The 26,446-nt window shown below is 59.5% G+C and overlaps 2 protein-coding genes across 3 annotated transcripts; one reads left to right on the top strand and one right to left on the bottom strand.

Moving 5' to 3' along the window:
• On the top strand, positions 1,316-17,734 carry ERCC2 (ERCC excision repair 2, TFIIH core complex helicase subunit). The gene is made up of 23 exons (XM_018062592.1): positions 1,316-1,421; positions 1,737-1,836; positions 3,753-3,830; positions 3,913-3,975; positions 4,157-4,270; positions 6,472-6,588; positions 6,671-6,787; positions 7,105-7,228; positions 7,319-7,415; positions 7,500-7,633; positions 7,788-7,956; positions 9,868-9,986; positions 12,293-12,362; positions 12,454-12,523; positions 12,617-12,718; positions 13,702-13,765; positions 14,258-14,379; positions 15,751-15,843; positions 15,941-16,013; positions 16,218-16,288; positions 16,381-16,524; positions 16,630-16,773; positions 17,162-17,734. The coding sequence occupies exons 1-23, from the start codon at positions 1,417-1,419 to the stop codon at positions 17,252-17,254; spliced, it is 2,283 nt and encodes a 760-aa protein (XP_017918081.1). The 5' UTR covers positions 1,316-1,416; the 3' UTR covers positions 17,255-17,734.
• Positions 17,362-25,831, bottom strand: KLC3 (kinesin light chain 3). Of its 2 annotated transcripts, none has more exons than XM_018062593.1 (13): positions 25,736-25,831; positions 21,815-22,080; positions 21,079-21,309; positions 20,707-20,776; positions 20,058-20,277; positions 19,610-19,697; positions 19,431-19,532; positions 18,981-19,154; positions 18,327-18,417; positions 18,211-18,251; positions 18,019-18,125; positions 17,815-17,878; positions 17,362-17,586 (listed from the first exon to the last, which is right to left on the bottom strand). In XM_018062593.1, the coding sequence occupies exons 2-13, from the start codon at positions 22,070-22,072 to the stop codon at positions 17,515-17,517; spliced, it is 1,518 nt and encodes a 505-aa protein (XP_017918082.1). In that variant the 5' UTR covers positions 22,073-22,080; positions 25,736-25,831; the 3' UTR covers positions 17,362-17,514. The 2 variants fall into 2 exon arrangements, with proteins under 2 accessions (XP_017918082.1, XP_017918084.1); XM_018062595.1 differs by lacking the exon at positions 25,736-25,831 and adding an exon at positions 22,421-22,533.

Genomic DNA, 26,446 nt, shown 5'->3' with positions numbered 1-26,446 from the left:
CTTCTGTTAGCATTTCCTGAGACAGGAGATAGGTGGGCTCCAGTTTCGGCCTTTACAATCAGCCTCCTGTTTGCCCTCCGAAATGGAAGTAACAACAGATACAGGGTAAATAGCCTGTCTTTGTCTCCTGTAAACACCTTAAGATAATAATCATGGCAAGGACAAAGAGGGGCAAAACACTGTTTGAGTAAAGGATTAAGGGCTCTCTGCTCCCCTCCCTCACCCGTTCTGGGACAAGGGAGACACACCAAGCCGGCAGAAAGGCTCCCAGTGTGTCAAAAGTCGGGGGATAATTCCAGGCCATAATGCGGCTTGCTGGTCCCAGAAGACTTCACCTCCGGATTCATCTTGGCTGAGGGTTGAGTGGGCACCTCAGGGGAGGGAGGGGGGACAAAGCAAGATGACTGGCCTGAAGGAAGACCAAGATCTGGAAAACTGCCCCCTTACAACAGATTTAAACTTCCTAAAGGTGTAACCCCAGAGTTTGCCCCTGCGTCTTTCCACATGTATTCTTCTTTTCCAATAAACTCTTTACTTTTCTCTTTACCTTCTGCCTCCTCCCCCGAATTTTTTCTTAACACGGCAGGCAACGACTGGGAATCCAGGTCCTAGCCTCTGGCCTCTGAGATCCAGAGGTTAAGTTCCTGATCAGGAACTAAGCTCTTGTTCCCAGCTTCTGCTCGCTTCTGCTTGCTGCAAACTGCGGTTACTACTGCGTGCATCGGAAATCAGGAAGCGCAAATACACGGGACATGATAATTGGGAGCTCCTGCCTGCAGAATCCCATGGACAGAGGAGCCTGGTGGGTTACAGTGCACCGAGTCGCGAAGAGTCGGATACGACTGAGCGACTATGTACAGCACAGGGCATCCCTGGTGGCTCAGATGGTAAAGAATCCGCCTGCAATGCGGGAGACCCCTGGGTTGCGAAGATTCCCAGGAAGCCCTCTATGAACCCCCAGGCTCTGACCCTCTCTGGGTTCTCCCATTGTAGACTTGGTTACTTTACTGAAGTTGGGGAGAAAGGGAGATGTACCTCTTAAAACCAAGAATATAGTAGAATAAAATTGAGTATGCATTCCCTGCTCAGGTAATCTGGACAGACGCGGGAAGATCGAATCCCAGCGAATAAGATCGATTCTCTCAGTTCTCATCCATCAGCGTTTCCTTCTTGGTACTCGGCGATCCTCCGCGATGCCTCCGGCCACACCTACCCCGGAACCCGCCTCCCGCAATTGCCGTGCGCACGCGCACTGTGCCTCCTGACGTCACTCCAATGGGGGAGTGACGGGCAGGTTCAGCCAATGGCGTCGCGAAGAAGGTGGGGCAGCGCCTCGAGGATACCCTGAGGAGCCTGTCTTTCCTGAATATTCATAAGGGAGGCGGGCCGACGCCGCTCCAAACCGCGACCGGCGCCATGAAGTGAGAGGGGGGGTCCCGGGTTCGCGGCTCGCGAGCGGGAGTGGGGTCCGGAAGATGCGGGGACGCGTGGTCAGGCCTCGGGTCCCGGCGGAGCGAAGGGAGGCTGCCGCGCTGGGGTGGGGGTAGCTTCGGGGAGGGCCAGCGAGGGAATGCCGAAGGGACCTGGAGGCTGCTAGAGAACCGGGGGGATGTGCAGGACGGACCAGCCGGCCGGTGCTCGACGGGCAACCGCTCTCGGCCCGGCGGCAGGGGAGTGTGGGGGCTGGAGAGGGGGCTGAGGGGATGGGGGACTGATCCGGCAGCCCCCGCCGCCAGGCTCAACGTGGACGGGCTGCTGGTCTACTTCCCCTACGACTACATCTACCCGGAGCAGTTCTCGTACATGCTGGAGCTGAAACGCACGCTGGATGCCAAGGTGGGTGGGCCGGGCCCGCCGCTGCCCACCTGAGAGGTGGGGCTGATCAACACGCGCCTTTAAGACTGAGATTGCAGCGGTCTCCAACCTTTTTGGCACCAAAGACCAGTTTTGGAGAAGTCAGTTTGCGGACGGAGGGATTCAAACTCATTTTTGTGCATTTTATTTCTATTATTATTACATCGGGTCTATCAGACATTCGATCATTAGGCCTCATATCATCAGGCATTAGATCCTGGAGGTTGGGGACCTCTGGTCTAGAGTTTAGAAATCTGAGGTCCTTGTGATAGCCCCCGCTGCCAAACTTGGTATCTCAAATAATAGTAATTAGCATCAGCTGACCTTTATCAAAGGCTGAACTGCTCTGTGGCCGGCTTAGGCATATAGAGACTCAGGAATTGGCTACCCACAGTAGTGTGTCCTTGGGTAAATCACTTAATCTCCCCTCTGCAGTCTTCACTTTGGTAAATAGCCATAGTAATAGTACCTACCTCAGCTTAATATGGGGCTTACCAGGTGGCTCAGATGGTAAAGAATCTACCTGCAATGCAAGAGGCCGGGATTCGATCCCTGGGTGGGGAAGATCCCCTGGAGAAGAGAAAGTCAACCTACTCCAGTATTCTTGCCTGGAGAATTCCATGGGCAGAGGAGCTTGGAAGGTTACAGTCCATGGGGTTGCAAAGACTTGGACAGGACTGAGTGACTAACACTTTCACTACTTTCACTTTCATATTGATGAGGGCTGCAGGGGTTAATTCACTAAGGCAGAAGTTCTCAACTGGGGACCATTTTGACCCCCGGAGGACATTCAGCAAAGTGTGGAGACATTCCCAGTTGTCAATACTAGTGGAGGAGGGGTGCAACTGGCGTCTAGTACGTAGAGGCCACATTTGCTGCTGCAGTGGGGGACAGACCCCACAATCATATGGTATCCGGCCTCCAAATGTCAAGAGAGTCGAGGCTGAGATACTCTGATGTAAGACACTTAGTAATAGTGCCAGGCACAGACGTAAGTGCTGTGCTAGGTTAAAAGAGAAGGCTCCTACATATCAGATACAACTTCCCTGGTAGTGCAGACGGTAAAGAATCTGCCTGCAATGCAGGAGATTCCTGGGTTGGGAAGATCCTCTGGAGAAGGGCATGGCAACCCACTCCAGTATTCTTGCCTGGAGAACCCGGTGGACAGAGGAGCCTTGTGGGCTATAGTCCTATAGTCATGGGATCACAAAGGGACATGACTGAAGGGACTTAGCATACATACAAATCAGATATTGTACTAAATATTTAGCCCGCAGTTTGTCCCTAATCCTCATAGTCCTGTGATGAGGAAGAGCTTCTTAGACCCCCAACCCCTATTTTTTTTTTTTGCTGCACTTCATGGCTTGCATGATCATAGTTCCCTGACCGGGGTTTGAACCTGGCCCCTCGGTAGTGAAGGCTCACAGTCTTCACCACTGTAGGCCAGTTTTTAGAGACACAGAGTCCTCAGAGAGGTTGAAAGGTCTTGCCTAAGACCACTCAACCAGAGTGGCAAAGTGAAAGTGAAGTTGCTCAGTCGTGTCCGACTCTTTGCGACCCCATGGACTGTAGCCCACCAGGCTCCTCAGTCCATGGAATTTTCCAGGCAACATTACTGGAGTGGGTTGCCATTTCCTTCTCCAGCGGATCTTCCCAACCCAGGGATCGAAGCTGGGTCTCCCGCATGGCAGGCAGATGCTTTACCGTCTGAGCCACCAGGGAGATTCCAGAGTGGCAAAAGTGGGGTTCAAATCCACTGCCCCTGAGGCCTAGATTTCTAACTGCTATGTTGTGTCTTGTTATTCCAAGATGGTTTCATTCTGGGGGGAGGGTCCCAGAGTTTGTGTCCCTGGAGTTTTGAGCTCCTGTGTCGTGTCCCTCCTGCCCGCCACAAACAGGGTCATGGAGTCCTGGAGATGCCCTCAGGCACTGGGAAGACAGTGTCCCTGTTGGCCCTGATCATGGCATACCAGCGGGTAAGTGACTCCCTGGGCCCGAGGAGGGGGCAGCAGGAGGAGGCTGGACGGGGGCCGAGGCTGAGCCCATGGTTGTTGGCAGGCGTATCCCCTGGAGGTGACTAAACTCATCTACTGCTCGAGGACTGTGCCTGAGATTGAGAAGGTGAGCCCTAGGCTATCCCAGACCCCCCGCCCTCACTTTCCCCTAACCCATCTGTCCCCCTGGTGGTTGCCACCATAGCTTTGAGCCCGGTGGGAAGCTGGGGAAGGGGCTAGAACCTGCCTGGACAGGGGCTTGGACTTTCACTGAGGCCATTTCCCCCCTCCCTCATCATCTGTAACAGGTGATTGAAGAACTTCGAAAGTTACTCAGCTTCTATGAGAAACAGGAGGGCGAGAAGCTGCCATTTTTGGGGCTGGCTCTGAGCTCCCGGAAGAACCTGTGTATTCATCCCGAGGTGAGTGCTCATTCCTCCCCTCTCTCTAAGTGTCAGGGTTGAGGGAACCCTTCCGTCGAACCGGGGATTCTAGATCCCCACCCAGACCAGAACTCTCAGGGAGATGTGCAGGGGCCGCGCGCAAAGTTCTCTTCTCTCTCATCACTCATGGCTCAGGCACACCTCCTCCGGGGAGCCTTCCCACTTCCCCCAGCCTGGGAGAGGTGAAGAGGTAGCTCCTGGAGTCTGGCAGGCCTGGTTTCCTGATTCTGAAACGTACTAACCAGATACTCTTGCATACGTGATTTCTGCTGTCTGGGCTTCAGTCCGCCTGTTTGTAAAATGGGGATAATGAATTACCTGCTTCATACCGTTGTTGATAGATTGGGTAAGGAGGTGGGGGCTGGGTGAAATGGGTGAAGCAGTCAAAAAGGACAGACTTCTAGCTATGAAATGAATTAGTCATGTAATGTAGAGTTGACACTTCGTATCTGTGGGATCGGGAACTGCAGGTCAGGAGGGCCGACTGTGCTAGGTCGCTTTATTTATTTATGTGTTTACTTAGCTGTGCTGGGTGTTGTAGCATGTGAGGTCTAATTCTCTGACCAGGAATCGAACCCGGGCCCCCTGCATTGGGAGCTGGGAGTCTTAGCCACTGGACCACCAGAGAAGTCCCTTGAGATGCTTACTTTTAAGTAAGAGTTTGCCTTAGGACTGTAAGAGCCACAAATGAAGAGGCACCATGTGGTAAATCGCTGCATGGGTGTGTCCAGAACACGTGCAAAGGGTGGTTCTGTCCCCCTTAGGGTAGTAAGAAGTTGAGAGTTAATGAGCTGGGGTAGGTTTTCTGGAAACGTGGTAAGGGCATAAGCAGCATTATACTGTACTTCAGGGCAGTGTCTTAGTTGTCTCCAGAGCTGTATAGTGACCTGGATAAGGCTGAAGGTTGCGCCAGAGATTTCCATCTCGGTTTTTTCCTTCCACGGGCCTGCTGCCTTGGAAGGACTTACCAGCATAGCTGTAGTCTTCGTCTGGACTGAAGTGAGTGTTTCAAAATAGATTTGCTATTAGCTCTCTGCTTCAGTCCTAGCAAAAGTTTTCAGAGTTTTAAAATACTTTTCTGTGGGCGCATCTGTGACACATTTAGCCTTGCGTGCCTCATATGACACACTTGCACCCATTTTTATTTATTATCTTTTACCTCACCCCACGGCATGTGAGATCTTAGTTCCTCGCCCAGGGATCGAACCTGCACCCCCTGTATTGGCAGTGCAGAATCTTCACCACTGGATCACCATGGAAATGCCTGTATTGCTTGTTAAAAGTAATAATAAAATGTAAAGAAAGAGAAAGAAGCAGCACAGTCTTTGTCACTGATGAAATGGGAGAGGGAGGGCCCACAGCCTCAGAGCCCTCACTTTGGGGAAAGAACGGTTTCATTCCGAGGAAGGGCAGCCCTGGGCTGTGATAATGCCACCAACAGCCTTGGAGGGTTCGGAGCAGGGCAAGGCCAAGGAAGGTCTCAAACTGTGATCAGAACCTCCTCTAGTTCTCAGACCTTGCCAAGGTTTCTGGCTGTTGTAGCATTTTAAAAGATAAAGTGTAATCTACATGCTGAAGGTTCTTCAAGCCTTAATGTTAAAAACAAAAACAAAAACTGAGGTATAATTGACATTGCACGAGGCTTAATGTTTTGTTCGTTTTTTTATTTATTTTTGGCCCTGTTGGGCTTTCACTGCTGTGCACAGACTCTCTAGCTGCAGTGAGCAGGGCCTCCTCTTGTTGCGGTGCGTGCTTCTCGTCGTGGTGGCTTCTCTTGTGGCAGAGTGCAGGCTCTAGGCTCGTGGGCTCAGTAGTGTGGCACACGGTCTTAGTTGCTCTGCAGCATGTGGGCTATTCCCGGATCAGGGATCGAACCTGTGTCCCCTGCATTGGCAGACAGATTCTTATCTACTAGACCACCAGGGAAGTCTTAGGGTTTAACATTTTAAAAAGAATAAGAGCCCAACAGTTGGGCCACTCTTGCATCCTTGCAGTAAGTTTGCAGGTGTCTTAACTGTTTAATCACGAAGCAGGTTCAGGACAAGTTTTGCCCAAGTCCCACCCTGGTCATCTCAAAGGATGACCTCCCACCCACCAGCCGTCAGGTGTTGAGCCCTGGGTTCCAGGCGTGCTCGGGGTTCTTGGCCTGTCCCGGTGCTAAGATGCTCCCCGGCCCGCAGGTGACGCCCCTGCGCTTTGGGAAGGACGTGGACGGGAAATGCCACAGCCTCACGGCCTCATACGTGCGGGCGCAGTACCAGCGGGACTCCAGCCTGCCCCACTGCCGCTTCTACGAGGTACCTGTGGGGCAGCGGGGAGTGAGGGAGGGCGAGTTGCAGCCGTCAACCCCCCTGACCCCCAGCTACCCTCTCACCGCAGGAATTTGATGTCCACGGGCGCCAGGTGCCCCTCCCCACGGGCATCTACAACCTGGATGACCTGAAGGCCGTGGGACGGCGCCAGGGCTGGTGCCCGTACTTCCTGGCCCGATACTCAGTGAGGAGGCGCTGGGGCCGCGGGCGGGTGGGAGGGTTACAGGCTGCCGGTCAGTGTGCCTGTCTGCCTGCCTAGATCTCCCTATTGGTCTGCCCGTGTCTGTTCCTCAGTCTGTCTCTACCTCTTCACTTCTGTTTGTTCCTCGCCTCTGCCTGCATGTCTGTGTCTGTCTGTCCACCTGCCTGTGTCCCTCCCTTTGCCTCACCTCTCCCGGCCTGGGAGGGAGAGATGTGACCTGGTGGAGTCCACCAGGCGACAGGGCCATGGGGGTGGGCGCTGGCAGGCGGGCGGGGTGACCCTGCACCCTCGGCCCCCAGATCCTGCACGCCAACGTGGTGGTCTACAGCTACCACTACCTGCTGGACCCCAAGATTGCCGACCTGGTGTCCAAGGAGCTGGCCCGCAAGGCCGTGGTCGTCTTTGACGAGGCCCACAACATCGGTGAGCAGAGAGCGGGGCGGGGAGGCGAGGCGGCCCCTCCGCTGCTGCGGCGTCCGCTTGCCTGAGCCCGGCCCTCTCCCCGGCCCCCAGACAACGTCTGCATCGACTCCATGAGTGTCAACCTCACCCGCCGCACCCTGGATCGGTGCCAGGCCAACCTGGAGACCCTGCAGAAGACGGTGCTCAGGTGGGGGTGCCCCGGCCCGTAGACCCTGGCGCCTGACCTGACCCCCAAGTGGCCCAGCTCTTCCCACACCCCGACTCCCCGCAGGATCAAGGAGACGGACGAGCAGCGACTTCGAGAGGAGTACCGCCGCCTGGTGGAGGGGCTGCGGGAGGCCAGCGCCGCCCGGGAGACTGATGCCCACCTGGCCAACCCGGTGCTGCCCGACGAAGTGCTGAAGGGTGAGCCGTGCCCCGCCTCGCGCCCCCTTCCCCCGCGCCCCCCCCCCCCGCCCTGCCTCTCCCCACCCCTCCCCTCCCCTCCCCTCCCCTGCGCCCCCTGCCCTGCGCCCCCACCCGGCGCTTGGCTCGCCTGGCTGAGCCGGTCTCCCCGCAGAGGCGGTGCCCGGCTCCATCCGCACGGCCGAGCACTTCCTGGGCTTCCTGCGCCGCCTGTTGGAGTACGTCAAGTGGCGCCTGCGGGTGCAGCATGTGGTCCAGGAGAGCCCGCCCGCCTTCCTCAGCGGCCTGGCCCAGCGCGTCTGCATCCAGCGCAAGCCCCTCAGGTGCGGCTGCCGCGTGGGCTGGGCGTGGGAGGGGTCCCGGTGGGGATGTGGGGTGGGCGCCCTTGTCAGTAGCCATGATCAGAGAACTGACCTCAGGAAGTGTGATGGAAGACTGTGTGCAGAGAGAGGGGGGCGGGGGCGAGACCCCAGGGCCCTGGCCAGTGCTCAGGGGTGTTCTCACTCCAGGCCATGGAGGGAGCGGCCCTGGAGAGGGGCTCCTGATGAGGGCCAGCGGGATGGGAGCTGGGAGAAAATACTCACTCCCTGTTTCCTCCCTCCAGGGCCTCTCATTGGCCCCCAGCCCCTGGGCAGGAGCCAGCCTCTCAGGTGCAGTCTGGGGGCAGGGCCAGTGATGAGGGGCTCGGGAGTGGGGGTGGAGCTATCTCTGCTTTTCCTTTGTGCTGTGGATCAGTCTTTGGTCTTCTCTGAACCTCAGTTTCCTCCTCTGTGCAAGGGGTAGGGAGTCAGCCCCTTTACCCCCAGGTTCCTGTGGTGGTTTAATGACAAAGCAGCGACCCCAGGAACCCACCCGGTCTAGAGCACTGATGACGAGCCGAGTGCTTCGCAGTTCACGGCCGGGGACGCAACGCAGCGTCCCTGCCTTGTGCTGCCGATGAGGACGCTGTGTCCCGTGGAGGGGGAGCCTCCCGGCACTATGTGTGGTTGTGACCAGAAGCCCTGCCGGTGGGGCTCTGAGGCTCCTGGCTGCTCTGCCTCTGAGGAGGTGGGAGCCCTTGGTGCGGCTTCACCCTTCTTCCCTCACGAGAGACTTGTGAGGACAGAGGGGATCTGAGTCACAGGGTCTGTGTTCCGAGGGCCTGCTCTGTGCTGGGGACACAACAATGATGGAGACGGCCCTGGCCCTGCTCTCCTGGGCTCACAGTCCAGTTGGGGAGACAGACCCGTCCCAGACAGGGTCAGTCCAGGGCTCAGGGCGGGGGGGTGTCCTGGAGGCTGCAGGAACACAGGGGCCGTCTGATCGAGCCTGGGGGATAGGCAGACTGGAAGAAAGGACATACAGGAGACAGGTTTTATTCATTTTATTTCTTATTTTTCTTGGGCACACCGCTCGGCATGTGGGATCTAGTTCCCTGACCAAGGCTTGAACCTGGGCCCCCTGCATTGGGTGTCTTAACCACTGGCCCACCAGGGAAGTCCCAGGAGGCAGGTTTTAAACTTGACCGTCTGCCTGGCGCCAAACCTGGGTGCTCCCGCTCCACACACGGCCTGTCCCTGCCTCGAGCTGGGTGGCCTTGCTTGTGTGCCGTTGATAGAGCCTGTGTCAGGCTCGGTGAGGGAGGAGCCGTCACCGAGGCCATCATCTGGGAGCGTGCGGAACTCTAACGCTGTGTCACTGAGGACTGTGGCCGAGACTGACCTTGTGGCCGTGTGGTGTTCACATGCTGACCGTGGGATGCTGGGGGTGGTCGTGGGTTGCCCCTTTTGATTGAAAACCTGTGTATGAGAGCGTTACCTCATGTGACAGGACTGTGTGACTCTGGAGTGTTAGTCGCTCAGTCATGCCTGACTCTGTGTGACCCCCTAGACTGTAGCCCACCAGGCTCCTCTGTCCATGGGATTCTCCAGGCGAGAATACTGGAGTGGATTGCCATGCCTTTCTCCAGGGAGTCTTCCCGACCCAGGAAGGGTCTCCTGCCTTACAGGCAGATTCCTCACAGTCTAAGAATTTGGGCGGTGACTCTGGGCTGTGAGATTATTGCTCTGTGTGCCCTCCTGTGGCTGCGCCCCCTGTGATGGGCAGTGGTACAAGGTGGGGACACAGAGTGACCCAGACCCTGACCTCCCAGAGCTGCCAGGCGGCTGGGGACACGGCATGTGAGCACGGTGACGAGCGGGCTGTCCAGCCTGCAGCCACCACCTCCCTCACCTGCCCGCCCCTCACCCCACCAGGTTCTGCGCCGAGCGCCTCCGCTCCCTCTTGCACACCTTGGAGATCTCGGACCTTACTGACTTCTCCCCACTCACCCTCCTCGCTAACTTCGCCACGCTTGTCAGCACCTACGCGAAGGGTAAGCTCGCCTCTTCCTGCCTCTGCTGGCCCCCAGCAGCTGGAATTGGGATCCGGCAGGGCCTAGAGGGTAGCCCCTGGGACTTGGACAGGCTAGGCTCTGGAGTTTGGACTTTATTTATTTGTTTTAAAATTTATTAGCCACGCTGGTCTTAGTTGTGACGTGCAGGATCTTTAGTTGTGGCATGTGGGATCTAGTTCCCTGACCAGGGATTGAACCCAGGCCCCCAGTGTTGGGAGTGCAGGGTTTTAGCCCCTGGACCACCAGGGAAGTGCTCTGGGCCTTATTTTGAGGGCAGTGGGGAGCCACGAACAGCCCTTGAGTGAGTGAGACTTGTGCTCAGGTGGGTATTTTTAAAGGCTCTCTCTGGCTGCAGATGGAGGTGGGTGGGGGTGGGCAGTGGCGTGAGGCGAGGAAGGAGAGATTCTGCGGGGTCCTCTCACCCCGGGGGGCATGCAGGGGGGTGGTCATCCTCCCAGTGGCACTGGGGAGCCGTGGCAGGTTCTGAACAGGGAGACGTAGGGGCAGATTGCGCTTTAGAGGACTATTCTGGCAGAGGCTGGGCCAGGGCGGGGTGGGGTGCTGGAGAGAGTCGTGGGAGGTCAAGAGGCCACGACTTGGTGCCTGGTTGTGCGGGGCCTTGGGGGGAGGACGCTCAGATTTCCAGCCTGCTGGGAGGGTACAGGGGAGCATTCTGCCCCCCACTCATCAGCTTTAAGCTGCCAAGGGCTCAGTCTCATCCCCAGGGATTACTCCTCTATCCAGCAAACTAGGTCAGCCTGTCTGACCTTGGCAGGAAGATAGCCTGTCCCCACCCCAGCGCCAATGGGCAGCAAGTGTCACTGGAATCTTCTTTCTGCCTCTGTCCCTCTGTCCATCCCATCCTCCCTCTCGGTTTGTCCGTCCTCCTCTCTTCCCCACTTCTCCATCTACCGACACCTCACATTCTTGTACCTGGAACAGCTTTCCCCATCTTCCCAACTGTCTTTCCCGTCACCCCTCAGTTCTTGGCTCAGGAGAGATGTCTCCTTCTCCTCCTCTTCCTCCAGGAAGCCCCTCTGGCTCCGAGGCTGGGCCAGGCCCTCTCCTTTAGGCTCCCCTGTCCCAGCCTTCCCACTCAGAGTGGTCACTCTGGGGACAGCTCTGTGTCCCTATCCTTGGACTGTGAGTCCTGAGAGGGCGAGGCCAGGGTTGTCTCGGTCACTGCTGTGTTCCCAGTCCAGGGCTTGGCACAGAGGACATGATGATATTTTTAAAAACATCTTTGCTAAGTGAAATTGATTATGCGGATGCGTTCATTCATTTATTTGCTCAATAAATGGGCCAGGCCCAGCCCTGGGGAGATGGCAGGAACCATGAAAGACCTCATTCCTGACCTCCCAGAACTTAAATTCTAGCAGGGAAGACAGGTAGCAAAGATGTAAATGTGGGTACGCAAGATAATTCCAGAAAGTGATAGTTTTCACGAGACACAAACATGGCACTGTGTTGGACCATGCACACAGTGTCTGCGGTGACCAGGGCGGCTTTCCTGAGGAGCTGACATTTGAGCTGGGTTCTGAATGACCAGGAGCCAGCCGCCTCAGGAAGCTTTTCAGACAGTGGGGCACGTGCAGAGGCCCTGGGGTGGAATGACTCTGGTGGGGTTGTTCTTTTGTGTGTGTGACCCTGGTGGTTTTGAAAGTCAGGCAGGAAGCCCGTGAGCACAGAGGGATGGGGGTAGGGGTGGCAGGATCCCCCCGACAGTTCTGGACCCTGGGAGGGTCGTGGGGAGCCCTGGGGGCTTCTGAGCAGGGAGGGATGTGCCCTGACTCGAGTTCAAGGATCCTCTGGCCGCTGTGAAGGGAGCGGGGATGAGGAGCGACTGCAGTGGGCCAGGCAGGGGGCGATGGCGGCCGGTCTGGGCGGGGCCGGGGAAGCGCTCAGAGGGCAGCTGGACTTTGGAGGAGAGCTGACCAGCCTCCTGACCGCTCAGACAAAAACTGGTGGGAGAAGGCTGGAGGCTTTGGCTGGAGGGGCGTGGTGGGCCCCTGTGGGCCCCGGAGGGTGAGGGGTGAGCCTTTGGTGCCCGGCCCAGGGTCCTCTGTGAACATTCACACAAGTGTCAGCCCAAGGGAGGGGCGGGCAGGTTGGGGTATATATTGGACTCAGGGGCCTGGGTTGTAGCGTTGGGCCTCTGATGGCTGGTGGCATTCACTGAGGAACGTGAGGGGAGGGGGAGTGGAGTGGAGGGAGAAAGTGGGGGGTCGTGGCCAAGTGGGCGGAGTCATGCCTGGCCCTCAAGGAATCCCGCCGGCCCCCTGTAGGTTTCACCATCATCATCGAGCCCTTTGACGACAGGACCCCGACCATTGCCAACCCCATCCTGCACTTCAGGTGAGATCCCACCCCAGGGGGGAATGCCAGCGGACCACAGGGCCCTGGCCCCCGCAACCTGGCCCTCACCACCCTGGTCTGCTCCCCACAGCTGCATGGACGCCTCACTGGCCATCAAACCCGTGTTCGAGCGCTTCCAGTCCGTCATCATCACATCCGGGGTGAGGACCCTCCCTTCTGGCCTCCAGCCCTCCCCGGGAGGCTCCTGGCTCCTGCCCTGTCCTGCTGAGATCCCTCTGCTGTCCCCGCTGTAGACACTGTCCCCGCTGGACATCTACCCCAAGATCCTGGACTTCCACCCCGTCACCATGGCGACCTTCACCATGACGTTGGCCCGGGTCTGCCTGTGCCCCATGGTACACGGGGGAGGTGGCGGAGAGGGTGGTGGGACGAGGGCCTTCTTTCCTCTCTACTGCTGAGGCAGCTGAGGGCACGGATTCTGGGTTCTGACAGACCTGGGCTTGAGTTTGACTCCCTGAGCCTCAGTTTTCTCATCTGTGAAATGGGAACACCCCCGCTCTGATCTCCCAGGGTGGCTGAGGGGATTTAGTGAGACAGTGTGTGTGACAGGCTTTCATGGCCCAGGGCCTGCTACTTGGTTAACGGGGTGTTACCTGGCCCGTCGTCTGGCAGTGGCCTTGCTAAGGGACCCTGCCACTCGGCCTCAGTCCTCTTCTCTGTGAAATGAACCTTGTAACATGGGCCTTCGGTCCCATTTCTGAAGTCACTGGGCAGATGTGTTTTAGAGTTGAGAATTTTCCAGACTTGAAACACTCCCAAGGGGTCTGAGCAAATCCCTCTAGTGAAAATCATATTTGAGCAAACATTCTGATGAGTCAGACCAAGGGAGATCCGTCAGCACACTGAACAGGCTCCGTGCAGGGCAATTCTTGCTACCAAATGAGTTTGTGCCAGACTTAAGCACCTAGAGTTTCCTGAGTGTTATGGCTTTCGGAGCTGCCCTTCAGGGCTTGTGGGCTGGTAAGGACCCTCCACCACACAGTGCTTTTGTGATTTTGCCAGTGGCATGAGGTGCAGCTTCCTGGAACTGCCTGGCTGGAGGCTGGGGCAGACTAGAGGGTCCTTGCTGGTGAGACACATGGACAGACCTGGGGTCAGTTCCATCTCTGTTGTCTATCTGCCGGGTGACCCTGGGCGGGCAACTCGCCCTCTCTGAGCCTGAGGTCACTCATCTGCAGCCCACAGATAAGAGGGTAGCTGAGGGTTCACTTGGTGACGCTGTGTCTATAGAAAGCACACAGCAGCGCTGGCCTGCGGCCCGTGGGCACACCGGGGCGGCTGCTTCGGCGTGCTCATCACAACCTCTCACACTCTCCAGATCATCGGCCGTGGCAACGACCAGGTGGCCATCAGCTCCAAGTTTGAGACCCGGGAAGATATTGGTATGGTTCCCACGGGGGTGGTCTGTGTGAGTCCCAGGAGGGGAGGTGGGTCGGTCAGCATGAACTGGGTCCTGGACGCAGTAACAAGTCAAAGTGGCTTCACACAGAGGTTGCTTCTTGCCTGTGCTACGTGCCGCTGTGGGTTGGTGGGGGCCTGCCACGAACCTCTCCCTTCTGGGAACCTCTACCATCGGACACATCCCTGCGCTGGCGAGGTGGGACGGGAGGGGTCCTGGTGGGTTGTGTACTGGCTCATAAAGCTCCTCGCCTGGAAGTGACACGGCCCTTCACTGGCCGTGGCAAGTCACATGGCCACACCTAACTGGTGGGTCAAGGGGCAGTCCTCCCATGAGTCTGGAAGGAGAATTGGGATGCGTGTGAACAGCTGGCAGTGGGGTTTCTAGGAACCCCAAGTTTCAGACAAGAAAGCTCTGATGGGGAGTGGGGAGGAGGACCCAGGCCAGGAGACGGTCTGACCTCTCACCCTCATAGCGGTGATCCGGAACTACGGGAATCTCCTGCTGGAGATGTCCGCTGTGGTCCCTGACGGCATCGTGGCCTTCTTCACCAGCTACCAATACATGGAGAGCACCGTGGCCTCCTGGTATGAGCAGGTACGCCCGCCTCTGGCTCCGCGCTCGGACCCTCTGAGCTCTCAGCTCGCTCCTCTGCTGGCTTCTTTCCTCTTGTGTTTTAAATGGTGATGTGTATTGCAAGTGGCAAGACAGCGTATAAAGCGCAGAGGGCAGCTTAAAAAACTGTGTTCACCGTGCCCCACGTCCAGGTTAGGAACGAGGACATCAGCGGCCTCACTGGGCCCCTTTCTCCGAGGCATGCCCCTCAGGAGCGCTGACCACACCCCACCTGAGGGCTTCCTGGTTCCCTCCTGGTTGCCCCCAGCTGTCCCTCCAGCTCGTATGGTGTGTGGAGACACTGGGTAGCAGGCGTGAGTGTAGTGAGGTGCTGTGCCGTTAAAGGAAGGTTCCGGAGAATTAAGGCTGAACAGAGACTCGGGGCGAAGAGCCTGGAGGAGTCCCTTCTGGGGACTGTGTGGGTGAAGTCATGGGGCATTCTGGAGATGGGGCTCACCACAGCTGGGCACTGGGCCCCTGATAGGATATGATTCTGTGCCATGAGCCCAGCTCTCGGGTAAGTTAGAGCAAGCGCTTCTTTGGGGTGAGACAAGTGAACGTGGCTAACACCAGCGTGTGTGGGAATGTCATGCACAAAGGCAAGACCTTGGTCTCGTCCTCAGGCTCTTTCCGCACAATGTCAGCCACTTGTGCCCCACGTCCTCAGTGTCTTTTGTGTCCTAGTTAGGAAACCTCTGTCTACCCTAGGGTCACAGAGATGGTCTCCTGTGCTTCCGTCTAGAAGTTTTGTAGTCTTAACTTTCACATCTAAGCTCTGAGGTACCGCAGGTTCATCTTTGTGTAGGATGTAAGTCAAGGTTCACTTTTTCCCCATTTGGAAATCTGTTGCTCCAGGCCCATTTGCTAAAACGAGCTCCCCCCACCACACTGAGTGGCACAGGTGAGGGGTCTCTGTTGGGAGCTGTTCTGGACCCTCTGTTGTCTCTCTGGTCTGTCACACATCTGTCCTTGATCAGAACCATGCGTCTATTTCAGTGTCAAATGTGAACACTCAAGGCAGCCTCTGATTGGCTCTGCCTGGCCTACATCAGCCTCCCCACCAATCACAAGCTGGGGGTGGAGCATCCTGATTGGTCACCCGGGCCACCTGCCTGCCCCACTTGTCCAGAAGATGGGGATTGGTTCCCTCCGGGGATCACAGGGTTTTCCAAAGAAGTGAGGCAGGACCCTGCCACCACCCTCCCCCGGTCCCCAGAGGGCAGGTTGAGGCCAGGGGACAGGGTGGCCTGTCGCCCAGGAGTCAGTGGCAGAGCTGAGTTTAAGCAGGACACCCCCATCCTTGAACCCACCGTCCACCGCCCACATCCTGACCTCCCCTTGTCCTCCCTGAAGGGCATCCTGGAGAACATCCAGAGGAACAAGCTGCTCTTCATCGAGACCCAGGATGGGGCTGAGACCAGCGTTGCCCTGGAGAAGTACCAGGAGGTGGGTACTGGGGGGACAAGGGGAGTCTGGGCAGAGAGGGGCCAGAGGCGGCACAGCTCCCTGGTGATGCGTCTGTGTCCTGGCCTTCCCTCCCCAGGCCTGTGAGAACGGCCGCGGGGCCATCCTGCTCTCAGTGGCCCGAGGCAAGGTGTCCGAGGGAATCGACTTTGGTGAGTGGACTTGGCCCTCCCTGCCTGTGTGGCCGTTTCTGTTCCCAGAGGGGACCTCACCCACCCACCCACCATCTTGCACACAGGGGCCTCCCCTTCCCTCTATCCCTGGGTGCCCAGCAGGGCCCTTGGGGACCCCCTCTGACGGCAAGAGCACCTGGGCTCCGCGCAGTCAGCCCTCTCTCGCTCCCCCTCGCCCCGCAGTGCACCACTACGGGCGGGCCGTCATCATGTTCGGGGTGCCCTACGTCTACACCCAGAGCCGCATTCTCAAGGTGAGCCTCGCCGGGGACAGGCGGACGGACATGAAGGCCTCCCCTGGGGCTAGTGTGAGAAATGGCCCTGGCCCCCATCTCTGCACCCACAGGCACGGCTGGAATACCTTCGGGACCAGTTCCAGATTCGTGAAAACGACTTTCTCACCTTTGATGCCATGCGCCACGCTGCCCAGTGTGTGGGTCGGGCCATCAGGGGCAAGACGGACTATGGCCTGATGGTCTTTGCTGACAAGGTGCGGTGGGTTCGGGGCCCCCGCCAACCAGAGGGGGAGGGCCAGGCTGTGGGTGCCTGGGCTCTCCCACCAGGGTCCTGACACCCCCACCCCCACCACCACCAGCGGTTTGCTCGGGCTGACAAGCGGGGGAAGCTGCCCCGGTGGATCCAGGAGCATCTCACGGACGCCAACCTCAACCTGACCGTCGACGAGGGGGTCCAGGTCGCCAAGTACTTCCTGAGGCAGATGGCACAGCCCTTCCACCGGGTGAGCCCTCTTCTGGGAAGAGCCCTGGGCTTTCTTCCCGAGCCCCAACCCCAGCCTGCCCCAGAGGGAGGTTTGTGTGCGTGCCACCCCCCAGCCCGTGCCTGGCAGCTGGGGGAGAGCTGAGGGCTCCTGATGCCAGTGTGTCCCCAGCGGGTGCCCCGAGCTGCTCGTGGGGGCTGTGGAAGGCCAGTCCTCTCTGGCTCAGACCTGGCGCTCTGCCACCTCCCTCCCTGGGCCCGTCTTCCGTTCACAGGGACGGGATGACCCGAGTTGACTGGGCATTTCTAGTTCAAGCATCCTGTCCTGGGCCCCTGGGTGGCGCCTTCTGCCACTACTGAGCCCTGTGGGGGGATGTGGGCCAGCTGACACCCCTTCTCCTCACTCCCAGGAGGACCAGCTGGGCCTGTCCCTGCTCAGCCTGGAGCAGCTGGAGTCGGAGGAGACTCTGCGGAGGATTGAGCAGATTGCCCAGCAGCTGTAGCGCCAGGCGGGGCTGTGACGCCCAAGTCTTAGCCGGCCTCGGTCCCGGTGCTCGGAGGGGCCTCCGGGAGGGGCCTGGAGGTCCCCACAGGACACCTCAGGAAGACCTTCTAGCTGCCAGATCTACAGCCTTTAATCTCAGGAGTGGAGCTCAGGGAGGCTGGAGCCGTGGGGAGCCATCAGGGAGAGGAGAGGACTCCCTCCCCTTGCCCACCCCTCCCGCTCCTCCTGAGAAGCTGCAGCCACGTGGTCCTGTCGCCTCTAGCGGGGGCCCAGGTCCTGGGTGCTGGTGCTGAGGGTCCTCGAGGCCTCGCTCAGGTGCTGCCTGGGGAACTGGGGACAGGCACGGGGCGGCTGAGGGCAGGACACGGGGCTGCCCCTGCCCAGCGGGGCTGTGCTGCCGGCCCATCTTCCTGTCCCTACCCAACTCCAACCCCTCCATCCCCCTGCATCTACCCAAATAAAACCCATCGTGCTCATGTGTGGGGGTCCATTCCAATGCCAGCCTGACCATCCCCCCAGCCTCTGGGCCTGTCCCACCCGGCCCAGGGGTCCCCTCACCTGGTTCTCAGGCGCCCTCGAGCCATCCGTGTTCAGCATGCTGAGTGACATGGCCCTCTTCATCCTGCCCAGGATTGGGGCGCGGCAGTGAGCCTGGCTCCCACCCTGGGAGACTCGGGCGCCAGGCCTGACAGTTTGTGTCGCAGGGGAGGCGGGAGCCAAACACGGTCCTCAAGTAGGACGGGGGGAGAGGGGCAGACTCACCCGCTCGCCCCCGCTGCCCCCTCGCCTCGGAGCCGGGAGACCAGCTTCTCGCTTCCGCGCCGGATGGACTCCCGGAGCTTAGAGAAGGAGCTGCTCCGACGAAGGGTCTGGGGAGGGCGCCGGGACGCCGGTCAGCCTCCCCTGCCACCCAGGTCGCCCTTCCCCTGGGAGCCCGCACAAAGCCCTCCTCACCTGCTGCTGTGCGTCACTAGTGGTGCCTGTGTTGGGGGCTCCTGGGGACAGATGGGGACATTGTGGGGGGGGAACGCTGAGCAGCCCCCGGGGCACGGGAGGGGCCGGGGGCTCACCGAGCGGGGCGGGCAGGGCTTCCCTGCGGAGGATCTCTTTGTACAGCTCTTCCGCCTGCTGGTACTTGTTCTGCTTCAGGTAGGCTGAGGCCTGCGGGGAGGGCATGGCCTGGGTGATCCTGGCTCATCTAAGCGCTGCACCCGGCACCTCCTTCCCGGCCCCCCAGAAGCGGCCCAGCCTCATCCCGCACTCCAGGCCCTCAGCTGACCGCAGAATGGGCTTGGAGCTCGAGCCCACTGCTTCCCACAGGGCAGGTGCCCTGCTGGCTCTGAGCAGGGCCTGCTCCCCAGTCTGCCGTGGGCCGGCGACAGCCCTCTCTCTGCCTCAGTTTCCTCATCTGCACAATGGGGCAGTGGGAGCACCTCCCTCACAAGGCCCTTGAAACGGTCCAGGGAAAGTCCTGAGAAGGGGGCCTGGCGCAACAAATGCTCTCTGCTCCCGGCCAGTGTCTCCGGCCCCCTCTCTGCCTGGAGCAGTTCTCTGGCCCCCGCCAACCTGCCAGTTTCCCGACCCTTCCACATCCTCTGAGCTGGCGAGCCTCACTGGTGTGGAAGCCCAAGGGCTGGGCAGAGATGGGGCCCCATCAAGCGATGGGTACTCGCCCGGTGCTGGGGCCTCAAGACCGAGACCACCACGCCCCCAGGTGCCCTCACCAAGTTGTTCTTGGTCTTGGCCACGTTGGGGTCATGGGGCCCGCCCAGGGCCTCGTAAATGCTCAGGGCCCGGGCGTAGTGCCGCTCCACCTCCTCGAACTTGCCCTGGTTCTGGCAGAGCAGGGCCAGGTTGTTGAGCTGCTTGGCCACATCCGGATGGTCGGCGCCCAGGACCTAGGGGTCATGGGTTCACAAGTCATCTGGGGTTGGCGGGCCACGTGTTGCCAGCAGCCATCATGACGAGGCTCATGAGTTGGTAGCTGGAGTCAAGGGTGGTGAGTCAGGGGACTGGGAACTCTAGGTTCAAATTGGTTCTAGGTTCACAACATCACATGAGAAAGGCACAAAAGGTCTGGGGTCACAAAAACAAACCAGGGTCACGCAAGAGCCACAGAGTCCGGGGAAGGGCCATGTGGGACGGGGCCCCACGGGAGCCAGGCCGGGCAGTACCTTCTCCCGGATCTCCAGGGCACGCTGGCACAGGGGCTCTGCCTCTCGGTAACGCCCGCGCTTCCCATAGAGGACAGCCAGGTTGTTGAGGGTGGCAGCCACCTGGGGGGTTGGGAGGGGATCAGGGGAGGGGCGCCCAGCCCACAGCCCCCCGCCCTCCCTCCCGGGCCCCCACTCACTGCAGGGTGCTCGGGGCCCAGTGTCTGCTCCCGGATCTGCAGGGCGTCGTGGAGCAGGTCTGTGGCCTCTTTGTACTTGTTCTGGTCTCTGTGGAGCAGCCCCGGGGGGAGGCGGTTAGGCCGGGGCCGGGGCTCTGGGCTGGGCTGAGCATGGGTGGCGTCCCCCAGGGGTCCCTTCTGGGTGTCCCCACCCCTCCCAGATCTAGCACAGGGTCCCTGCATGCCCGCAGGTAGGTGCCAAGCCTCTGCCGCCCCAGGCCTCCGCCCTACTCTGTTGGGGGTCTTGCCCACGCCAACTCCTCTCTGCCCAGGTCTCTGTGGTCTCCCCAGATCTCCGTCCCCTTCCACCCCACCCCTGCAGGTACCCTGTGCTGTAGAGCAGGACACAAGGGCCCCCCACTTCTGCCCAACAACGTCCCTCCCTCTGCCCTTCGGCGGCGGCCCCCACCGGTACACCAACGCCAGGATGTTGAGCATGGTGGCCACGTCGGGGTGGCAGTGGCCCGAGCTCCGCTCCAGGTCCTCCAGGGCCTGGCGGCACAGCGGCACGGCCACCTCATAGCGGCCCTGGCCCGCGTACTGGATCACCAGGTTGTGCAGGGTCCGGAGGCGGGCTGGGATCTCGTAGCCACCCTGCTGGGCTGCCGCGGCCCCCGCTGCCTCAGGACCTGGGGGTGCGTGGGGGGCACCGAGTCACTGCAGGCCTCCTGCTGCCCCAGCCCACACACCAGGGGACACATGCCCCCCTCAAAGCCACCACTGGTCCCTGGGACCACGGGCCCCTGCACTGGCTCCTGAGTTGGGAATCCCAGGCATCTCACTGGCCTGTAGGAGGGGGCCTGGCCTGTGGGATGGACGCGCGGGAGCCGCCTGGTTCCTGGAGCTGTGGTCGCCATGACAGGCCTGGTTTCCAGCTTTTCCAGCCTCACCTGCTCTGTTACCCACCCCCCCCACACACACACACAGCCACCTGCTTCACCCTCCTGACACCTGGCCCTGAGCTGCCCCATCCTCCCCAGAGACCTCGGGGTCCAGCGACTCAGATGCGCTCTCCCCAGCCTCGGCCTCCCATCCTCCATGGCTGAGGCCACACCCACCTCTCCGCTCCTCCTCCTCACTAGGGAACAGGGAGGCCAGGCTGTCCCGGCGAGGGGGGGACTCAGGCTGCTGCAGAGAGAGGAGGAAAGTAGGGTGTCACGGGGCTTGGGAGTCTGATTCTGAGAAGGGGGTCCTGAACCCCAGGGCTTGAGGGAGGTGGTGGGCAGGGGTCTCCTGAGGGCTTGGGAGCATCCTGGGGCTTTGTGGGGCAGCTGGGTGTGGGGCAAGCTTCTGAGTAAGTTCCAGTGGGTCTGGGGTCTGTGGTGGGTTCTTCAGAGGTTCCAGGGGGGCCAGGGAACCTTTGAAGGCGGGGGCTCTGCAGAGGGACAAGGGGTCCTTTGGGGGCCCCCGCCTTGCCAGCCCAGCCGCACCTGGCTCTCTGCGGGCGGGTCATACTGCCGCAGCTGCCCCAGGAACTCCAGGTGGCTCTTCTCCTCCTCCAGCTGGGCCACGGCCTCCTCGCTGGCCCGCAGCCGCCGCTGCGTCTCCTCCAGCTCCTCCCGCAGCCACGCGTTCTCCTGGGCCAGCCGCCGGGCCTGCGCCCGCAGCCGCTGCTTCTCCGCCTCCAGTGCGCCCACATGTGCTGACAGCGCCAGCAGCACCTGCCGGGGGGTGGGCGGGGGGCGGCGAGTCAGATGCCCGGCCCCCACCCTGCCAGACGGCCCCCACCCAGCCCAGGGCCTCAAATCGAGCCAGGGTGCCCCAGATTACATACAGCCCTCCGATGTGGCTCCAGGGATGCTCAGCGAGTCCCAGGGCCACACCCCGATCCTGCCGGGGGGACCCCTCCCTCCCGTTTCACCCAGACACACAGATCACACACAGGGACACGTCATATCCCACCCGGGCAACCCGGAAGTCTGCCCAGGACCCACCCTTCTATGGAAGGACCCCACCTGGTTCAGGAATCCCTGCCACACAGAAGGAACTCCCCTACAACTGCAGGCTAGGGATCCCATCTCGGGACTAGAAGCTCCCTGTCCCGGGCCAGGTGCCCCTAGGCCCCCCTTTGCCCAGACCACCCCCCAGCATGCCTGGCCCCTCACCCCTGGGCGACCCCCCAGGCCTGAGCCACACCCCTGCAGACAGTGCGCCCCTCATACCTACCTGGGCCTCGCCCAGCCCCAGCTCGATGGCCTCCAGCGAGTGGCTCACCACCTGCTGCTTCTCCTCCAGCAGCTCCAGGCCAGCCGCCGGGCCCTGGGCCGCCAGGGCCTCCGCCAGGTGCCCGGCCAGGCCCCGGTGCTCTGCCCGCAGGGCCTCCAGCCCCTTCACCACTTGTCGCGTCTGCCGCACCAGCTCCTCGGGGCTTGGGCGGTCTGGGCCGAGCCCCACGCCTCCTGGGGCCGCCACCTGCACGGACATGGCTGCTCCTGGGGGGGACCAGGACCGGGGTTGGGGGTTGGTGGTCACTGCCGGAACCAGGCAAGCCCACCCCTCGGCCTCCGCGTCACTGGGCCACACATCCCCTCCCAGCCATCGCCCCATCCGCCCATCCCGGCCAGCCCTCTGCCTCCATGCTTTGCTCACTGCAGCCGGCAACCTGTCCCACGCCCATCCTGGCGAGCCCGCAGCTGGAAACTTTCTGGTCTCCTTCGCCTGTCCTCAGCCCCGGGGCCCGGCCCCGAGGACAACTCCCAAACCTTCCCGGTGTGGATTTAACCCAGACAGCCAAGCAGCCATCCGACGGCCGCCCACCTGCCCTCAGCTCACCTGGTCAGCCCTCCCGACCCCAAGGACCCCGGATCCCCCAGCCCGGCCGGCCCGGCTGTGTGACCGGACGGAGGTGCCCTCCCCTGCTGGGCGTGTGGGGCGGGACGTGTGGAGGCGGCAGCCTCTCCCTGAGCTCAGTCTCAGGGTGTTTTTGTTGGGAACCAGTCAGACCACTGGGGGTGGGGTGGGGCGGAGGAGAGGGCCACGGGGCTGGGGTGCGGGAAGCTGAGGAGGCCTGGGTACTGGGGAGGTCAGGGAGGGTCCCCACATGTGGCAACTCCTGGGGACCTGAGGAGCTGACAGACCAGAGGAAACCGGCTCCCCCCTCCACTGCAGACAGGCCCGGCCAGCCCAAGGCGTGCTGGAACACACGTGTGGCAGGCATGGCCCAGGGGTGTCACATGGGCCATGTGACAGCTGAGGGTCTGAGTCCCAGATGGTAATGGGTGGGGGGGGTCCCAAATGTGGGACTGCATGGGGTTGTATGGGGGTGACAAGGTCAACGACACTGGGGACGATGTCTCTGGGACACACACTCCCCTCCTAGAAACAGACCTCAACACACGCACACCCTCCCTTCTTAAAACCATGCTATACACATTCTCCTCTCGGATATGTGATACATACTCTTCGTTATTTCAAATATAACACAAGACACACTCTCAGAAATATGCCTCTACACACACTCCATCTCAGAAATACAACAATACACAGTCTCCTTTCAGAAATACAACACACACACACTTTCTTTTAAAAATACAACTCAACACACCCACTCACATCCGCGTTTTCTTTTCAAAATACAACCTAGTGCAACACACTAACTCAGGCACACACACACACACACACATATTCTTCTTCCAGAAACAGCATGTGTAGGGACTTTCCTGGCGGCTAAGACTCCGTTCTCCCAATGCAGGGGTCCAGGGTTCAATCCCTCTTCAGGGAACTAGAGCTTGCATGCTGCAACTAATGAACCCAGGTGCTGCAATGGAGACCCGGCATAGCCAAACAAATAAAAAAGCATTAAAAAAAAAAAAAAAGGAAAATAACACACATACACTCCCCTCTGAAAAAGAGAACCCAACAGACAGGTACATTTTCCTTTCAGAAATAAAGGCCGTGGGCTTCCCTGGAGGCTCAGTGGTAAAGACTCCATCTGAGAATGTGGGAGACACAGATTCAATTCCTGGTCCGGGAAGATCCATATGCCACAGAGCAATAAGCCAGTGTACCGCGACTACTGAGCCTGCGCTCTAGAGCCGGGGAGCTGAAACTGTGGAGGCCAAGCGCCTAGAGCCTGTACTCTGCAACAGGAGAACCCACCTCGACGAGAAGCCCACGCAGCAAGGAAGACCCAGCACAGCCAAAAACAAACCAAATGATAAGAAGGAGAAATAAAACGCCAGACAAAAAACAACGTATGGTTACCAAAGGGGGCAGAGGGTGCGGAGGGATAGACTGGGGTTAACATATACACATGTAAAATCAATAACCAACAAGAATCTACTGTAAACCTCAGGGAACTGTACTCAATATATTATAATAACTTACAGTGGAAAACAATGGGAAAAATAAAGAGAAAATCCAACCGAATCACTTTGCTGCACCCCTGAAACTAAAAGCCAGCACACAAATAAACCCCCTCCCTCACCCCTCTTCACTTGCGAAAATGTAACCCAATCCCAAGTCACTCCCATTCGGACTGTCTCCTTGAACATGCCCTCTCCCACACCTCCACATCCTGCCAGCGCCAGCCCTCCATCCCACGCCTCCCTCCCTCGCCGGCTCCCAGGACTCGCGGTGGACCTGTCATCGTTCCTCCCCGCTTCCTCCACCACCCCTGCCCGGCCACACACAGACACACTAGAATTCCACACACAAATGTGCGAATGACCCGATGCTGGCTCTTACACCTTCACAAGCAGGTGCCCACGGCACAGACACACGGAGACACACGGAGTTCCAGGTTCTCATGCACAGACTCGCAGGCTGACTTCACCCGTGGCATCCCCGAAAGCAGCGCCGCGCTTTTCACACCTGCACACATGCTCACAATCACATCCACTCAGACACAGAGCAAGGGCAGGTGTGTAACCACAGGAATTTTACACACTGCAGGCTCTCCACCCCGAAGCTCCCTCTTTCCCTATGTATATGTGTTCACGCACATATCGATCTCCATGTACGCTGCACGTACGTGTGCGTATATCACATCACACTTATTAACAGCTTCACACCTTACACGCAAGTCCTATAAATGATCAGACTCACAACCACGCCAGTTCATTGAGTCATCTTGACAACCATGACCCTTATTCACGTATACAACCTCCTACAACATCACGCACAACCTCGAACAGCTGAGTCGACTCATAGAGTACCGCTCACAGAGACACATACGGCTCGACCACAGCCACGCATCACTCGGACTGTCCTTGACACGTCTCCCACACTCACACATCCTCCCAAACAGCACACTCCCCTTCACCTGCTCAGCCCCGTGTGTACCAGCACACAGCTGACCACAATAATCAGTCATACTCCACACATCCATCCTGTACCCCACAGCACACACCTCCCTGCCATCCCTGCCCCCACCAGTCTTACCATCAGAGAGACAACCACGGCCACGCAATTTCTCGGTCACATACCTAACCCTATAAACAGTTCAACTCTGCCAAACACACACACACACACATACACACACAGCATTACAGACTCACCATCAGAGGTGGCCCACATTTTCACACCACTGAAAGTTTCACATCATTCACACGGTCCTTTGGTGCCCTCGCAGGGCTAAACGGACAGGCCATCCCCGGTACCAACCTGTACCCACATCTGTACGCACCGTTTGACACCATCACACACATCTGAGCTTTCTACACCATCTCTCGTGCACACTCACGCCCAATATCCACGCACATATACACTTGCAGCGGGAGTGTATGGTCCGCTCCCCAAACCACACAACTTACCCCTGGCCGGCCGGCTGAGCCCCCGCGCACCCCGGTTTCACAGCCCGCCAGTCTGCCAGCCGGCCGGCCGTCACAAGGGCCCCCTCCCTCTCCCAGGCCCCGCCCCGTCCTCGCGCCTGTTTACCTGCGCCCCGAGAGAGGGGGCGCGGCCCCAGCGGGCCCTCCAGACCCGGGAGAGCCCTAGAGCGGGACAGGGGGCGTCCAGGGACCCCAAGGCCCGTCCCCGTCTCCAGGCCAGCGGTCCCAGGGGTGTGCCAGGCCCAGCCCACACCCTCTGCCCCCGCCTCCATCCTCTCGGCTCCCGGGACTCCCACCCCGCACTCCTGGCGCCCACCTGACCGCGAACGGGTCCAAGTCCCGCTTCTTCGCGCTGCGCACGCACGCCCGCCGCCCGCAGCTGCGCCCGCAGTCTCCGGCCGCGGGCGGCTCCTCCGCGGGGCGGGGCGGCCCGCAGCCCCGCCCCGCAGGTGAGACCGGCCCCGCCCGCCGCTCCTGGAAAGTTAAGCCCAGCCGCCCCAGCGCTGCGGGAGTAGCAGAGCCTTGTGCGCGCGTTTAGCCGGTAGTCTCTGCGGCACGTCGAATCCGAGATGATTGCAGGCGCGCAGGAAATGGGAGTCTCCGCGAAACTAGAATCTTGGAAACTCGAAATCTTAGAAACTTTGCATCCCAGACGGATGGCCTTCTTGCAAGGTCAGCCTCCGGCCCTTCGCCTCGGCTGTGCGCCCGCGTTGGAAATCTCTCCACATAGATCTCGACGTTTGTCCTTTTTCAAAGGCCGTTTCCTCCGAGAGGCCTTCCTTGCCGCTTCTAAAATACACCCTTCCCACCGAAACACAACCTCATTTATCTGCTTGATTTTGTTAATAAATTTTTTCAGGACCTAAAATTATATAACATTATAATTACTATGTTATGTTACATGACGTTATTGGCGAGGCTAAAAATCTGGCTCTGAGTTCACATCATGTTTCACCATTTACTGGCTGTGCAGGCTTTGGACAGTAACTTAACCTCTCTGTCTCCGTTTCCCTGATCTCTAATGGAT

Source organism: Capra hircus, chromosome 18 (assembly GCF_001704415.2).
Source record: "Capra hircus breed San Clemente chromosome 18, ASM170441v1, whole genome shotgun sequence".
Classification (NCBI taxonomy): Eukaryota; Metazoa; Chordata; class Mammalia; order Artiodactyla; family Bovidae; genus Capra; species Capra hircus.
Note: the sequence above shows the minus strand (reverse complement) of the source record. Positions and strands in the feature narration are given on the sequence as shown.